The 18,006-nt window shown below is 40.6% G+C and overlaps 1 protein-coding gene across 10 annotated transcripts in view; it reads left to right on the forward strand.

The window, feature by feature from the left end:
- NVL (nuclear VCP like) overlaps positions 1 to 18,006 on the forward strand; it is a 136,267-nt gene that overhangs the window by 108,241 nt on the left and 10,020 nt on the right. For 8 of the 10 annotated variants that reach the window (XR_012122748.1, XM_073216668.1, XM_073216669.1 and 5 more), the window contains 3 exons: positions 5,846 to 5,922; positions 9,087 to 9,175; positions 10,585 to 10,655. Coding sequence is in view for 7 of the 10 variants with exons in the window: in XM_073216668.1 (XP_073072769.1) it covers positions 5,846 to 5,922; positions 9,087 to 9,175; positions 10,585 to 10,655 (237 nt within the window). In the remaining 3 variants the exon portion in view is untranslated. The remainder of the gene's footprint in view (positions 1 to 5,845; positions 5,923 to 9,086; positions 9,176 to 10,584; positions 10,656 to 18,006) is intronic. The other 2 variants (XR_012122749.1, XR_012122747.1) reach the window with 1 other exon arrangement.

Here is an 18,006-nt window from a genome sequence, read left to right on the forward strand (position 1 = left end):
CTCTTTCTTCCTCTTCTGGTATCCCTATAATACGAATGTTATTCCTTTTGTATTGGTCACATATTTCTCTTAGTGTTGTTTCATTCCTGGAGATCCTTTTATCTCTCTCTATGTCAGCTTCTATACGTTCCTGTTCTCTGGCTTCTATTCCTTCAATGGCCTCTTGCATCTTATCCATTCTGCTTATAAATCCTTCCAGGGATTGTTTCACTTCTGTGATCTCTTTCCTGACATCTGTGATCTCCTTCCGGACTTCATCCCACTGCTCTTGCATTTTTCTCTGCATCTCATCCCACTGCTCTTGCATTTTTCTCTGCATCTCATCCCATTGCTCTTGCATTTTTCTCTGCATCTCTGTCAGCATGTTCATGATTTTTATTTTGAATTCTTTTTCAGGAGGACTAGTTAGGTCTGTCTCCCTCTCAGGTGTTGTCTCTGTGATCTTTGTCTGCCTGTAGTTTTGCCTTTTCATGGTGATAGAGATAGTTTGCAGAGCTGGTACAAGTGACCGCTGGAAGAGCTTCCCTTCTTGTTGGGTTGTAGCCTTTTCCTGGGAGAATAGCGACCTCTAGTTGCTTGTGCTGGGCAGCTGTGCACAGACAGGGCTTCTGCTTCCTGTCCAGTTGCTTTGGGGTTTATCTCTGCTGTTGCTGTGGGCTTGGCCTGGCTGGGGCTGTTCCTCCAAAATGGTGGAGCCCCGTTGGAGGGGGAGTGGCCAGGAGGCTATTTATCTCCATAAGGGCCCCTGTGCTCCCTGCTGCCCAGGGGGTTAGAGTGCCCAGAGATCCCCAGATTCCCTGCCTCTGGTCTAAGTGACCTGTCTTGCCCCTTTAAGACTTCCAAAAAGCACTCTCCAAACCAAAACAACAACAGCAACAATGAGAGAGGGAACAGAAAGAAAAAAAAAAAAAAGGAAAAAACAAGCGATTTTTTTTTTTTTTTTTTTTGTCCTCATGTGCCGGTCCCAGGCACCCGCTCACTGGTCCTGCTGCCCTGTCTCCCTAGCACCAGGGTCCCTGTCCTTTCAAGGTTTCTAAAAAGCACCCACCCACCGCAGGGAAGGAACGCTCGATATTCTTTGTCCTCAGGCACTCGTCCCAGGCACCCGCTCACCAGTCCCGCCGCCCTGCCTCCCTAGCACCGGGGTCCCTGTCCCTTCAAGGCTTCCAAAAAGCACTCGCCAAAAAGAGAGAAAAAAAGGGGGAAAACGCGCGACCTCCTCCGTCCTCAGGTGCCGGTCTCAGGCACCCGCCCGCTGGTCCCGCAGGGAGAAACGCGGGATATTCTTTGTCCTCCGGCGCCGTTCCCAGGCACCTGCTCACCGGTCCCACCACCTTGCCTCCCCAGCAACGGGGGCCCGTCCCTCGAAGGCTTCCAAAAAGCGCTCACCAAAAAAAAAAAAAAAAAAACCGCTCCGGTTTCTCTCCACCCGCCGGGAGCCGGGGGGAGGGGCGCTCGGGTCCCGCCGGGCCGGGGCTTGTATCTTACCCCCTTCGCAAGGCGCTGGGTTCTTGCAGGTGTGGATGTGGTCTGGATGTTGTCCTGTGTCCTGTGGTCTCTATTTTAGGAAGATTTTTCTTATATTTTCATAGCTCTATGTGTTTTTGGGAGGAGATTTCCACTGCTCTACTCACGCCGCCATCCTCTGAAGTCTATTTTGTCTGATACAAGTACTGCCACTCCTGCCTTTTTCTTCCTATTAGTTGCATGAAATATTTTTTTCCAGCTCCTTACTTACAGTCTGTGTATGTCTTTGGGTTTGAAGTGAGTCTCTTGTAGGCAGCATATATAGATGGGTCTTGTTTTTTTAATCCATTCAGTAACTCTATGTCTTTTGATTGGTGCATTCAGACCATTCACTTTTAGGGTGATATTCGATAGGTATGTACTTATTGCCATTGCAGGCTTTAGCTTCATGGTTACCAAAGGTTCAAGGGTAATTCCCTTACTGTCTAGCAGTGTAGTTTAATTCAGTTCATATGCAATTACAAACACAACCTAAAGGTTCATTTTTTTCCCTCCTTTTTCTTCCTCCTCAATTCTTTGTATGTTAGCAATCATATTCTCTACTCTTTGTCTATCCCTTGAGTGACATCTGTTCAGCCTTAGGAATACTTCCATCTGTAGGAGTCCCTCCAAAATGCATTGTACAGGTGCTTTATGGGTGGTAAATTTTCTTAGCTTTTTCTCATCTGAAAATTGTTTAATCCCTCTTTCAAATTTAAATGATAACCTTGCCGGTTAAAGTATTCTTGGTTCAAGGCCCTTTTGCTTCATTGCATTAAATGTATCTTGCCACTCCCTTCTGGCCTGTAAGTTTTCTGTTGAGAAGTCTGATGATAGCCTAATGTGTTTTCCATTGTATGTCATCTTTTTTCTCTCTCTCTAGCTGCTTTTAAAAGTCTGACTTTATCCTTGATCTTGCCATTTTACTAAATTATATGTCTTGATGTCTTCCTTGGGTCCCTTATGCTGGGAGATCTGTGCACCTCCATGACTTCAGAGACTATCTCCTTCCCCAGAGTGGGGAAGTTTTCAGCAGTTACCTCCTCAGTGACACTTGCTGTCCGTTTTTCTCTCTTCTTCTTCTTCTGGTACCCATATAATGCAAATACTGTTCTGTTAGGATTGGTCACACAGTTCTCTCAGTATTCTTTCATTCTTAGAGATTCTTTTTTCTCTCTGTGCCTCAGCTTTGTATTCCTCTTCTCTAATTTGTATTCCACTTACCATCTCTTCTACTACATCTAATCTGCTTTTAAATCCCTCCTTTGTATGTTTAATTTCAGATACTGAATTTTTTGTATCATTAATCTGCAATTACATGAGGAACATTATGTTTACTAGACTCCCCCCATCACAAAGTCCCCCCATCATACCCCATTACAGTCACTGTCCATCAGCATAGTAAGATGCTATAAAATCACTACTTGTCTTCTCTGTGTTGTACAGCCCTCCCCAGGAATTTCTTAATGATTGAATCTCTGAGTTCTTGAATATTTTTCTGTACCTCCATAAGCATGTTTATGATTTTTATTTTGAACTCTCTTTCAGGAAGATTGGTTAGTTCAGTTTCATGTGGTCCTTTTTCTCGTGTTTGTGAGATTTTGGTCTGAACCAGGTTCTTTTGTCATTTCGTATTTCTGTGTGGTGCCCACTAATGCCCAGAAGCTCTGGTCTCTGGAGCTTCTCAGCCCCTTGAGTGAGGTTGGGGGTCACTGGGTGGCACAGCTGGTGCCTGGAGGGAGGAAAGATGTTTTTCCTGATTCCCATCTGTGGTGCCTTTCTCCAGTATCAGAGCCAGTGGGCCGAGCACACAGGTGTAAGCCTCTGTGCTTTGCGTCTCAAACTGTTGTAGGTGGAGCCTCCCTCTGGCTTGCCCGACGCCAGCACAGTGACTGCCAGTTTGCGAACCCGTGCTAGCAGGCTAGGAGGAAGGCACAGCAGGCTGCGTGTCACGGGGGAGGGGGTGGCCTCAGAGCTCAGTAGGCAGCCAGGGGGATGGAGCGCTTTAAGCTTCTCAAAGTTCCCAACCTGCTGGGCAGAGCACGCCCAGACAACCTTGTCCAGCCCTCCCCTCCCCCGGCGTAGCAACCTCTGTGCAAACCCCACCCCTTCAGCAGCCCTCTGGCTGCTAGGAAGCCTCTTAGACCACCTGCCTTTCCTCTGTTCCAGAGTGGACGGATGTGGATCCCCTCCACCACAAAAGGCGGGAATCTCAGTCTCTCAAGCACTCTGCCTGTCTGAGGTCCCCAACGTCCAGAGCACCACATAGTGTAGGTTTCTGCTCACAAAGCAGATCTCCAGAGTCAGGTGTTCAGCAGTCCCAGGCTTCCACCCCCTCGCCTCTCCGTTTCTCTTCTCCTGCTGGTGGGCTGGGGTGGGGGAAGGGCTCGAGTCCCAGTGGATGAAGGCTTTCGTATGTTACCCTGTTTCATGAGGTCTGCTCTGTTTGTGAGGTCCGTGTGCAGTCTGGTGCAGCCTTCTTTCTTGTTGCTGTTTTAGGATCAGTGGTATTAATTAACTATATTTTCATACAATTTGAGGTTTTGGGAGTTCTCCCTCTCACCTCTCACTGCGCCATCTTGAATCTCAAGACACTTTTTTTTGTTTTAATTGCCAACATAAAAAGGATTTAGAAACTTCCCAGAGGGCCAATAAGTTGCAGATTTCAACTTTAGAGCTCACCTTTTTTCCTTATTTCCAGTCCAGTGTTTTTTCCACTTTTTAGACCTTTTTATTGAGGTACAGTACACATACAGAAAAGTGGGCATAATATTAACTGTCCAACTGCATGAGCTTTTATAAGCAAAACCTCCACCTATAAGAGAGCATTGCCGTTTAAATTCATACAGACAGAAACGCTGAGGGTGGTATCAGGGACAGGGCTTAGAGGGCTAGTGGTTAATGCATACCAAGTTCAGTTGTGGGAAGATGAAAAAAGTTGCTAGAGATGGATAGCCACATGATGGTGTGAATGTACTTTTAAAAAAAATGCCGTTAAACACGCCTTTATAATGGTGGTAAATTTTTTAAGCGCATTTTACCACAATAAAAATATCACCAGAGCTGCAGGTGTTGCCCTCCAGCTTCCTTCCAGCTGCTCCACAGCCCGCGCTCCCCGGGTTAACCAAGGGGAATTGAAAACATCATTAAAGGGAACCTTAGGGATCTGGCCGTCTGATCATCTAGTTTTACACCCAAGTGGAAAGGAGAAAAGGAAAAGCACAAAGATTCTTTGCCTGAGCTCGTACAAGAGTTCATTGTCCAATGATTATTTGCCAGGGCAAAGTGGATTGAATGGGAACATAAATACTCCTTTAACCTGTATTAGCTGACCACTTGGATTCTATCAAATAGTAGCAGCTAGCAGATGACAGTTTACAAAATTCTTCAACGTGCTCATCTAGAAGGACATGAGAGGACACCATCTGAGCATGGGACAAGGGGCAGGTGATCACACAGCACAGGATTGGCTGACACAGCCCTTGGCTCAAGCACCTGGCTCAGGGCACCTGTTGGGCTAATGTTTACACTTATCCTGAAACTTGATGGCATGTTTGTTCACTTTGTTCTCTGTTTCTTCTTAAACTATTAACTAATATAATATTTGCTACAAAGGAAAGACTATGCACAGTATATGTAAGTGATGAATCAGAATAATAAAAAGATACTAAGGGAGTTTGCTGTACATTATAAATCACTAGAAACTTATCTGTCTCTGCAGTTTAAATCACTAAAAAAGCTATTAAGAGAGAGTGTACCGTATGCATGCCAGGTCTCGTCCGTAGTGTTGTTGGAGTCTGAGGCTGTTTGATACTTGTCCTTTCTAGTGTCGCCTGGTGTCTACCAAAAGGGAATTGGCTGGAGTCAGGGCTGAATTTTAGATAAAGGGTGAGAAAGAACCCTTGAGTACCATGGCTCTGGCTGCTGCTGGGGAGTTCACTGCACGCACTCTCCTGGTCAGATTCAGTGCTGTTCCTCCCTTTCCCGCCAGCTTCACATCAAAACCAAACACTGCTCAAACATTGCCATTGTAATTAGACGAAGGAGATGCATTCCTTCACCTTTGGGAAGATTGAGGTGGGTGGGACCTGTTCCTGGTGGTGTTTTGCTGCAGCTACACCCAGGTTCTCCAGGCGTGGTAAGCATAAATCGTTGGCCACTAGCTGTCCCTAGTTTGGAGTCTGCTTCTTAACCACATTTCTCAAAACTGAAAAACTCTTATTGGTCTGGGAGTCGATTACATTTAGTTAAGCAGCCAGTACTACTTACTAAGCTACTATGTGGGAAAGTATTGATAATAAAAGCCTCAATGAAAACTGATTTTTTCTCTCTCACTTAGAATGGCACCAGACCTCCACTAGATGCAGATGTGAATTTGGAAGCACTGGCTGGTGACCTCCGCTGTGACTGCTATTCGTAAGTAACTACTCACAGTTGAGTCTGCCAGCGCTTTGAAGGCTCAGCGTCCCGTATAAAGTAACATCGTTGGGAGGACTACTAATTCAGCTCCCTAGAGGAGCTGCATTAGGGCCTGGCCCTCCTCGCTTCTTCCTTCTCAGAGAAAGGACTTCTGGGTTGGAGGCTCTGAGGAGTGCCAGGGACTGGGGGACGCTCCCACATGTGGACTCGGTGCACAGCCTCCCTGACCACCATGACTGCTGCCTTCCACAGATAGCCCGCCCTTCTCCCAGGGTTCTTGAGCAGCTGTGTCACTACTTGGGGGCCAGACTGTCCAGGTACTACAACATTTAACGGAGAAAGAGCCATAAGCCATGTTTCCAGGCCCATTCACGTTCAGCTTCAGTATGCTTTCTGGTGTAGTTTCTGTTGTTTCTTGACATGTTTTAGGTAAATTTGTTAGCTTTCCCACTTTTGGTACACAGGGGAGAAAATGAAGGTCAAGTTTATTTGATGGGTAAACATCTCCCCCGCCCCGGCTTGCTCTAAAAGCTCTGTAGATTGTCCACAGTATACTTGGTCCTCATGATGCCTCTGCGGCAAGCCAAGTAATGTTTTCCAACATTACTAAGTGAGTTAAGTAGTAGTGTTCCCATCTCTGAGGTCTTCAAGAGTCTTATTTTCAGCCATGTAAACTTACATCCAAAGACATACCCACAGGTGGCACTGAGGTACTCGGTCATTTCCGGTTCTGGTTGAAAACCATCTCTATCAAGATGAGTCCACTTAAAACCATGTAGATCGTTTTTAGGGAGTGTGCTGAGGATACAAAGTTGTATTCCCCAGCTCCCTCATACATGGACATCTAGGGCTGTGAGTCTCCTCCTTTGCTGTGCCACCCTGGCACACCTGACATGCCGTAGTGTGGCCAGGATGCTGCCTCTCTTCGAAAGCAGCAATCACCTCAGTGAAAGAGAAACGATCAAGTCCCACGCAGCGGTGGTGAGGGGCACCAGGAAAAGCACCCCCCTCCCCTTTATGGAGATGTAGATCTTCCCCTAGTTGGGAATCAAACCCGGACCAGTCTGCTACCAAGGGGGAAAAAAAGACTTAAGTGAGTAATTTATAGCTTGACTGCTAAAATCAGTAAAGATTTTCAATGGGTAACAGGTCGTTTTCATGGGAGAACTACCCTGGGCCAAATTTTTTGGAGTACACTACATAGGAAAGGGGTGTCAGATCATAAAGGGGTCGGGGGTGGGGGGAGAATTCAGTGGCGTACATAATGGGTTCTGACGCTGCTGTCATGGGTGAGACACCCTGATACTGCAGTTCCTAGGACTTCCTTGCATTAGCTAATGGTGTCTCTACACCAGTGGTAGATTTCCCATTAAGGGAAGGCATGGGTACCCCAGCATGTACGAGATTATTAAGTACTGTTATAATCCTAACACTTAGCCAACAGAAACACTGGATTCAGTTAATAATGAGCTCATGTGTAGAAATGAGGTTTTTATCCCCAAATGCACTTTCTCAAAGAATCTGTAAACATTCTGTTGAAGATGAACCTGAAGAAGTACCAGTCAGCACCAATGTCTTACACTGAATGTAGGAGCCAAGCTGACTCAGCACATTTTCCCACAGAATAATAAAATGAAGGCTTGTTATTCTTGTCATATTTAAGCAATTTATGATTTTTCCACTCAAGCTTGAATTAAGTGCATCAAAGACTCTGTTTTTCCCTTTTGAACTAGGAGCCATAGATGACTTTTTATACATGTTTATTTTAGACACTAGGTAATATATAAATGGGCTAGTCAGCACTTTAGCATAGGCCTTAAGATGAGGATTTACTATAAATAATATGTTTCTTTCTACTGACTGGATGTTTTAGACTTCTTATATTTACTATCTGTAACTATTAGTATGCAAATATTTGTGATTGATTGCATTGTTTCCTCCATAATTTCTTTTTTTCTGAAAGTCAGAAATGCTTTTGAATTTCTTATGTACTTATTTTAAATTATTCATACATTTTTATTAAGGTACATTTATAAAATTCACAGATCTGAGTGTACAGCTCAGTGAATTTTTGAAGTGTGTATACACTCGTGTAAACATCACCCAGATCAAGATACTAAAGATTCTCACTAAATTTTCCCCTAAACCTATTTCACCCATGGCCCTACTCCCCTTTGGCAGCCACCATTCTGTTTTTTGTGTTTATGAATCTGTTTCTGGTTTGTTTTATCTTTTATATTCCACATCTAAGTGAGGCCATATGGTATTTGTCAACCTGTGTCTGATTTTATTTCACTCAGCATAATACCCTGTAGGTTCATCCCTGTTGCAAGTGGCAGGATTTTTTTTATAACTAATATTCTATTGTGTATATGTACATCTTCTTTATCCATCCATTCATCTATCCGTGGACATCGGTTGCTTCCGTATCTTGGCTATTGTAAATAATGCTGTGATAACACAGGGGTGCATGTATTTCCTCAAATTAATGATTTTGTTTTCTTTGGAATTCCTGGGTCATATGATATCTGTATTTTAGTGTTTTGAGGAACCCCCATGCTGTTTTCCCACGGTGGTTATACCAATTTACATTCCCACCAACCGTGTAGGAGGGTTCCCATTTCTCCACATCCTCGCTTGTTATTTCTTGTCTTTTGGGTAGTGGCCGTTCTGACTGGTGTGAGATGTTATCATTGTGATTTTGATTTGCATTTCCCTGATGATTAGTGATTGTGGAGCATCTTGCATGTGTCTGTTTTCCATCTGTATGTCTTTTTTGGAAAAATGTTTTTTTAGGTCCTCTGCCCATTTTTTATTGGATTATTTGTTTTTTGTTTTTTTTAGTGTTGAGTTATATGAGCTTTTTCTGTATTTTGGGTATTAGCTTCTTATTGGGTATATCATTTACAGTTATATTCTCCTAATCAGTAGGTTGTCTTTTGGTTATGTTAAAAGTTAAGAAATATTTTAAGTGAAAGCTGAAAGCTCTTTCTTACTGACTGTAATCAGTTTATCGCACTTTTATTGGTCACTAACAACTTCATCATTGAACAATTTCCTGATTGTTTAATATGTGACTTCAAAGAACATTGCTGCCAGACTTCTTTTTGGGCTTTTGTAGTATCTAAGAACAAATAGAAAGAACACTTCTTTTATTTTAGGGGTGCAGATCTCTCTGCTTTGGTACGAGAAGCTTCAGTCTGTGCCTTGAGACAGGAAATGGCAAGACAGAAGAGTGGAAATGAAAAAGGTAAAATTCTCCCCAGAGTCTCTTGGTTCTAATTAATTTTCACTCTGGATACCTAAAACCACTGTTGACCTAGAAAATGACCATTTGCTAACATCAGTTATCTGTGATATTAAAACTGACACTTTTCTGATGAAACCTTTAGAAACCATTCTGGAAAGTGATGTAACCTCTGTAGCTGACAACCATAATAATGACAGATTTGGTGCCTCTAATCACATACAAATGCTTAGGTTTTTAGGTTTAGGCAAGTGCGTCTCTTCATCTCTCTTCGCCATGAGTTTGGTGTATTTATCAGTTCTGGAAAGGCTTCCTGTTCTTTTGCTAGTCTGACACCTACTTTCCAGTTAAAATGCAGCCTAATTGGAGAGCTTAAAAAACACATGTGCAATGATATTAGATCAGCATATGCTTAGCTTAGATTTTTCCACACACATCTCTTACTTATGAAGTGTCTGAGTTTTCTTGTTGTTTAATTTTAAGATTTAGTTATAACTCCATAGCACCTGATTGTTTGTGTGTGCTCTTAAATATGATGGAATTGTACATTTCATTCCCATTCAAACAAGTTAAATTTATTTGAACTATCTTAGAAGATAATTCTGGTTCTTCATAAATGTCACCATTAAGTCAAGGTAAACAATGCACAGAGGGCAACAGAGGTCATGTGTTATGAGTGGTAGGTCTTTTTGGCTGTCACTGTGTTAAAATCTGACAAACATGGGGGAAATGAGGAGACTGGTCAAAGGATCCCAGCTTTCTGCTGTAAGATGAGTTTGTCCTGGGGGTTTAGTGCAGGGCGTGGTGACTAGTTGGCAGTACTGTATAGTATCTTTGAAGGGCATTAAAGGAGCAGCTCTTAAAAAGTCACCACCACAAAGAAGGTAATCGTGTAGAGATGGAGGTGTTAACTAGCCTTTATGAAGTGATCATTTTGCAATATCTGTCTATCACATCATCACATAGCACCTTAAATTTACTCATATTACATGTCACCAGTGCTTCATTAAAGCTGGGATGGGCGGGCTAAGTTAGATGTGGACTGTTTTTTTAAAGATAAGAATATCTCTCTGAAGATATAATACTTTTTTATATAATTTGTCCCAAAATAAATGTTTTGATTGCTGAGCAGGGAAAGATTATTCTAAAGTCTATATTATAAAACAAACATTTATGTAAAATTTGGTCAGGTATGTGTAAATTAAAATGGAAAAAAAAAAGTCTTCAAAATTCTGATGGACAGAATATATCTGGTTTGAATATCATTCTAAAAAAGAAGAAAATCAGTGACCTAAATAATTTCCTCGATATCCCCCTTGAACATGTGGAAGTCTCTTCAGAGACAAAATCATAAGTGACTGTGAGTGTACTGTGCCTAGATACATATATTTATTTATACATTTGCTCCACAGGTGAACTCAAGGTCAGTCAGAGGCACTTTGAAGAGGCTTTCAAGAAAGTAAAGTCATCTATATCAAAAAAGGTAAGAAATGCGGAGAAGAGAGAGTAGAATTGCAGCCAGTGTGTATGAACTTAAGGAAACAGCAGAATGATTACTTTAGCGAGATCTTTCTTGAGAGAGAGGTTTTAATTTTACATGGTTCTTACACACTGAAATTCAGAGAATGACCTCTGTGTCTGTTTCCCTAGTCTCAGAATTTTTCATCAGACTCATTCAAGTATTATTCAAACTACTACACTCTTTTTAACAAATAATTTCTTATCTTACTTTCAAGGTGTTCTGTTTATATTAAGTTAAAATAGTAGTAAGTTAAAATTCCTTTAAATCCTTGGCCATTTATCACCCCAGGTTCAGTATTTCTTATTATGATCATTGATTGAAACTCCAAGTCCGAGTCTGCACAGGTGTGTGAGATGGGTTGCTGTGGTTCATTCAGTGCCTTCAGTGCCTCTGACTCCAAGACTAAATGTTCTGTTAGTTGACCGTCTTTCAACTAAGAGAGCCAGTTAAGGGGTTTGGGCTAGTAGTGGTATCTTTTAGGCACATGACTGAAGGCTTTTACCATATTGGGAGAAAAAATAGTCTCCCTTGACCTCAGGAAATGTTTTGTTTCACTGAACATCTCTTAAGTAAAACAGTTTTATTAATTAAGATTAAAAAGTTTATAGTTATTAATATTGGCACTTTCCATTCTGATCAGCAAGAGACTAGTGATACACATGTCCTCCCTAAAAAGTTATTAAATTGAAATTACTTCAACCTGAGTTTCGATGCTTCCCAAGAATGAGGACATACAGGCATAGCTCCATGTTTGCCGCTCACCTCCTCTAAACCTACTTTTTTAAATTGAAGTTTAATTTACATGCAGTAATACACAATCCAGTTCCATTAGTTTGGGCCAGTGTAACCAGACCCGCAGTTAGTGTCTAGACCATTCCTGTGCCCCGGAAAGCTCCTTCCAGATGCCACCCCAGGCAGTGCTGACCTGATGTGTGTCATCATGTCCAGCTTTGCCTGGTTCAGAACTTTACATAAGGGAAAATCATACAGTATATACTCATTGTGTCAGGGATATTCATCCATGTTGTGTTCTTCAGTAGTTTAGTCCGTTCTCTGCTGCATGAATATTAACCACCGTTTGCTCATCCTCTCACCTGTTGGTGGACACTTTAGTTGTTCTCAGTTTTTGGGAGTAATGAATAAAGGTGCTCTGAATGTGTGTTTGTGTGCATGTACATGTGTTTTGATTTGTGTGAACATGTGTTTTTATTTCTCTTGAGTAAAATGCAAGGAGAGAAATTTCTGGGTCTTATGGTATGTGTATGTTTAACTGTATAGGCAACAGCAAACCCTTTTTCCACAGTGGCTCTACCATTTTGCATTTTGTGAGAGGTCCAGTTGATCCACTCTGTCACTGACACTTGAGTATTGTTTACTTTTAGCCATTCTACTGGATTTGAAGTAGTATCCCCTTGTGGTTTAAATTTGCATGTCCCTGATGGCTGAAATGTTGAGTGTGTTTTCACATGCTTATTGGCCATTTGGGTATCTTGTTGTGTGTCCTCATCCTTTGCTCTTTAAAAAATTGAGTTGTTTTTCCCATTATACCGTTGTACAAATTCTTAATTTATTTTGGATTGAAGTCCTTTTTCAGATATATATATTGAGGATATTTTCTCCTGCTCTGTTGTTTACCTTTTTATTTTCTTAAGGCATCTTTTGAAGAACGGGAGTTTTGAATTCAGATGAAGGCCAATTTATCGTTTTTTCTTGTATCGTTTGTGTGTTTCTGTTGTAAGAAATTTGGACTATCCCAAGTTTGCAAAAATTTTCTTCTTTGTTTTTTTCTACAAGTTAGGTTATTTTCTTTAGGTCTATGATAAACTTCAAGTTAATTTCTGAATTTGATGTGAGGTAGGGATCACAATTACTTTTCTCCATCTGGTTCTCTAGTTACTCTGGCCCTGTTTGCTGAAAAGACTTTCTTACTGCACTACTGCCCCCTCATTTTGAAAACCAATTGATAGTGTGTGCATGAGTCTATTTGTATTTTTTATTTTGTGCCATTGATCTTTATGTTTATGCCACTGTATCTTTCTTGCTCCTGTATTAATTATTACAGATACATAAGTATTGAGATCTGGTAGCGTAGGTCCTCCAAATTTGTTCTTTTTTTCCCAAAAGTATTTTGTCTGTTTTAGGCCCTTTGCATTTCCATGTAAGATTTACAATCAGTTTGCCTATTTCTGCCAAGGAATCCTGCTGGGATTTTAAATGGCATTGCATTGAGTTTGTAGACCAGTTGGGAAGGCAGACGTCTTAAATACTGAGTTTTCCGATCCATGAATTCAGTATATCTGTCCATTTATTTAGATTCATTTAACTTCTCTTACATAAACATATTTTTAAGTGTTTAATTTACTAGATCCATTTTATTTCTCCCAGTACTGTGAGTTTTCAAGCTACATATCTTGCACATCTTTCATCAGTTTTATTCCTAAGCAAATTATAATTTTCGATGTTGTTTGTAAATTTTTTTTATTTTGTTTACTAATTGTTACTACTATATCAGTCGGCTTTTATATATTGAGCTATCCAAGGCTACTCACTCATATTTGTCATGCTCTTTCTTTGCCTCTTAAAAAAATGAGTTTTCTAGAAACTTGTTTGTTTATATTCTCCTGCTATAATTTTGAAAAACTTCCATGTTTATTGCTCGTCATTTTATTATAGATGGCTGCAAGTATATCATCCAAAGTTTGAAAATTGTCTGACGTGATTCCTAAATTTGACCATGTTTTCATCCTTATTGCTGTGATAATTAAGGATTAAAGTCTTCATTTTACCACCTTTGCTTACTTTCTGCAAGTAAATTTGAAACTGATGTACCTCATGTTTATTGAGGATTCAGTTCCTTCTTTCTGGTTTTGGGTCTGGTTCTGGACCTTCAGAGATCAAAGCTATGCTAAATAACTTTTTCCTTGTGATTAGAAGAATTCAGTTGAAATTAGAGTCTTTGCTACAAACAGAGTCCATTTAAAAAATCAAACCAAAAGGAAGGTGTGTTTGTTGAGATGCTGTCCTGAGTTACGGTAAAATTAAGAGATCTTATAAGCCACCTCTTTCTATTTTTAGTATTAGGGCTCTTGAAGTTTAAGTGACAGAAACCCAATTCAAACTACTGTAAGTGGAAAAACAGAGGACTTCACTGGTCCATATAAACAGGGATGATGAGGTTTAGCTAGATACAGAAACCTCATTGCTTCATCTCTTGGGGGAGGGCGGCTGCCTGCAAGTAAACATACAGGCAGCTGGTTTTCTAATCCCATGGCAAGAGAATCCCAGACGGCTCTGGCAGGAGAGTCTCAGGGAAACCTGGGATTGGTCCAGTCCAGGGTGGGAGCCCCCACAGAAACCAAGCATTGTTGCCAGCTGGGAAATGAGAAACTGGCCAGGCTAGCTTTGAGGGGCAGCGTAATTTTCTAAAGTCATGACTTCAAGCCCTAGAATGAAAATCTGTAAATAAGACACTAGTACTCCAGCTAATTTGTTAGTGGCAGGGCTGGGATTTTTGATCCTTCTTTTCACGCTAAGAGAATCATTAGATTTTGTGAAATATGAAAGGAACACCACACGTTAGCCTTTCAGACTTACAGAAACAACAGTCATTTTTAAATGAGTTAATATTGAATAAATGATCAGGAGGCATCTAAAAAGAAGAAGGAAGGTGTGTTGAGTTTAGTCCCAGTTCTTCACAGTTCCAAAATGTTCAGTGTGCTCTCAGGTCAGGTGGATCTGTCATACTGGCTGATACCATCTCTTTCCTTGGAGCAGTTGCCTCCTGGTGCCAAATGATTTTAAATTTGGTGTTGGACAGTAACAGCATGTAAAGTGGATTCACTGTCCAGCGATTGGCCGACACTGATACGGTCTGGTTTAGAAGCCAAATGCAAATATCTGCCATCTAACCCAGGAAATACTCAGTGACTAGTTGCAGGTGGGAAGCGAAGAAAGTGAGCAAACATTCCCTCTGAGTTCCTGCCCATCCCACTTTCTAGTGCTTGGCTATCTTGCTGTGGTCCAGGAACACTTACTAGGTGGGCAGTTCCTTGTGACGGACTCCTGAGCAAGTAAGACCAGACTCAGTCACTCTTCAGAATTGAGAGCCATTCATCTCAGCTGTGTCGTCCTTTATGTTCTCCCCAGTGAAGCCAAACCCCCTTGTCCTGTGTGGGTCACTGCTCACCAGAGAGCTCGGTTAACTGTTCATCACTGTTGAGACCTAGAGATGATTTCCCAGATACTTACTTTCTCAAATTGTGGCTCATCACTCTGCATACCATGGTACTATTTGCTGTCAGGAAGAAACTTCACTCAAACATGAATCTTAATTGTTTTTCTTTCCTCCTCTATTAAAGATATATCATAGGGACTCTCCTTTTTTATGAACCCATTGGTTTAGTTTTTCACGCCATTGTCCATGGCACTTTCTTCTTCACACGTGGGATTATATGGTGAATTTGTCCATTTGCCTGATTATTTCTGTCACGTTGACATGTACTAGAGGAAAACTCTCCAAGTCAGAGTGTCCCTTCCCTTAGCTCTGTGTTAATGGTCACATAAGGTCCCATCGGTAAGCAATATTGTGTACCTGCTGTACATATATGTCAGGCACTGTGCTAGATTCACATGATACAAAAGCACGTGAGATGTGGTTCCTCATCTTTTTGAGCAATAGAAGCTGTATGGTAAGCACTACCATAGAGGTCACACAGGATACACATCAACCTGGTCACTCAATTCTGTTAATGTTAAAAAATGGCTTGCAGTTAGTTTTTGCTTAAAGGTATGAGCTCTATAACAGAGGGAATATGACTGATTTTATTAAAAGCATATATGAACCTGTAATTCCAAGACACTGCAGAATTTTGTTATCCTCGAGGGAAGGATATATTTAAGTCCAAGTGATGCTTCTTGACTCTAAGATGTGTTCCTTTTACTATCTTTGGTGGACATAAATCTTCAGACATTTGACTTCTGAAAGTTACCTGAGTGAATAAGAAGCTACAACTTCTATTTTGAAAATAGGCATAGAGTGGATTTTTAATAAAGCAGATGACCAAGCTGATTACTGCTTTGGTTGATCTCTTAAAAAAATGCTCAACTTCAACGTCAAGGGACTACTTTCCTTGTTTGGTGTATTAACTGGCCCTTATGAAATAATTACTTAAGAAACCAGTTGCAGTTGCTCATGGGCAAGAAGCTGGGTGAATGAAGGGCAGAAATGTGAGTATCAGTCTTTGTCCTATTTGAAGTTGGAACCATGCAGATGCACCACCTGTTCCAAAGAACTAAGTATTTTAAAAATAATAATTTAAAAGCTGTGGAAGACCAAAATACTAATAATAGTTATCCCTGGAAATTAAGGATTTTTTTTCTGCTGATCTGTATTTGCTAATATATCTGCAGTAAATATTGTTTTATAACTTAAAAAGTTATTTTGCTATTAAAAAATGAGCCAGTTGCTTTAATCTGGTTATAAACAAAGCATGCTTATAGGTCTTTATATCACTAGCAGTGATGTTGAGATACCGAGACTCTTTTATCCAATTACAGAGATAACTCAGCATTTAACATGGCATTTCACCAACACTGATTTCATGTTCACCTCTGAAAAATCACTGAACCAAGCTTTTAGACATTTTTTTTTAATCCACCAGACTAGAGCTAAGTGTTAAGTGCAGCCCCATAAATGCCGTTCCTTCTTGAATGGAATGTCTGCCCTTTGTCTCTGCTTAAGTGTTCCAGTTTCGTTTAGAGAGATTACATCTATTCTGCCTTCATCTGTCACAGGATTATCGTCAGAATAAAATACAATGGCATAAACTCACTTTTAAAAGCCAGAGGCATTATACATATGAAAGAACATATTACTGCTCATTTCCATGAGTTTAGCTTACAATTTCTGTAAATTTTTTAAGCTCTCCACTTCTCCTTATCTCTCTGCAAGTCATGCTAAAGTTAGGGAATTCTGTTATCGTACTTGGTGGCTCCTCCTTTTGGCAATGGAATACAACAAGCTTGTTGACTAGTCTTTTCCAGTCTGCTGCTTAATAGAAGAAACTTTAGTGCTAAGGCCATTTGGTACTGTTCAACATTATTTTAATGACTCTACTCTTTGTTTTTTAATTTAATTTTAGCATCTTTTTTGGAACCAGACATGGGTGACCTAAAGTCTTATGTAGGGAAAATAAGAAAACCAGAACAGCCAGGAAAATTGCAAAAAGAAGATCAGGCTGGGGGTGGGGCCTAAAAAACACTGGTATGTTTTTCAAAAGCCTAAGAGTGAAACATTGTGGTAGTGGTGCATGAATTGGCTGACAAGTGGAACAGAACAGAAAGTTCAGGCATTACTCTAATATAATACATCATTTATATATAAAAATGCCTATTATATAATATTCCCCACACCAGTAACAGAAAGATGGATTATTTGGTGATTGATTGGGATAGCTAGAAAGCCATCTCAGAAAATTAAAGTTGGACTCCTCTTCCATATGTACACGAGGATAGATTCCAAATGAATCAGGGATTTCAATATAAAAACCATAAATGTACTTGAGGAAAACAGGGATTTGGGGGGAAAACTCAAGTTAGGGAGGACCTTTTTTACTCCAGTGCAAAACCCAACAACCATAGGTGAAAAGACTAAAGAACCTGATACACATAAATAAAAATGTCTGCATTTAAAAAAATTCTCAAAGCACAAGTGACCAAATAGGAAAAATATTTGCTGTTCATATCACATAGGCTGCATGCACAAAGCACAACTTGAAATTGATAAGAAAAAGACCAACATAGAAATTGTTGGAAAATAGAAAATGGACAAAGAATATGAACAGACCTTTCACAGAAAAGGAAATGAGCTTGTTAGACATACAGAAAAAATTTCTGCTTACTGATGAGAAAAAAGAAGCAACTGAGATACTACTTTTCACCTGTCAATTGGGAGAAATCTCAAAACTTGATCACATCCGTTTAGGCCAGGATATGATGACACAGTTGGTCTCATACACAGCTGGTGGGGTGCCCACCAGTACCTCCCTTTGGCTGGACTGAATCATAATTACCAAAAAGAAGACCCAGCAACTCCTGTCTATGAATGATCCTCAGAAATACACGGTAGTATAAAGTTACTTACTCTTTGGAGCGCTTTGTACAATAATAGCCGAAGCTTGAAATTCAAAACGATCACATAATGAATTCTGATATAACTGCTCAAAAAAAGACTTAAGAATATCTGCTAAATATATTGTTAAATAGAAAGGAGTCATGCATGTAGTATCCCACTATTTAATGTTAAAAACATGTT

Source organism: Manis javanica, chromosome 11 (assembly GCF_040802235.1).
Source record: "Manis javanica isolate MJ-LG chromosome 11, MJ_LKY, whole genome shotgun sequence".
Lineage (NCBI taxonomy): Eukaryota > Metazoa > Chordata > Mammalia > Pholidota > Manidae > Manis > Manis javanica.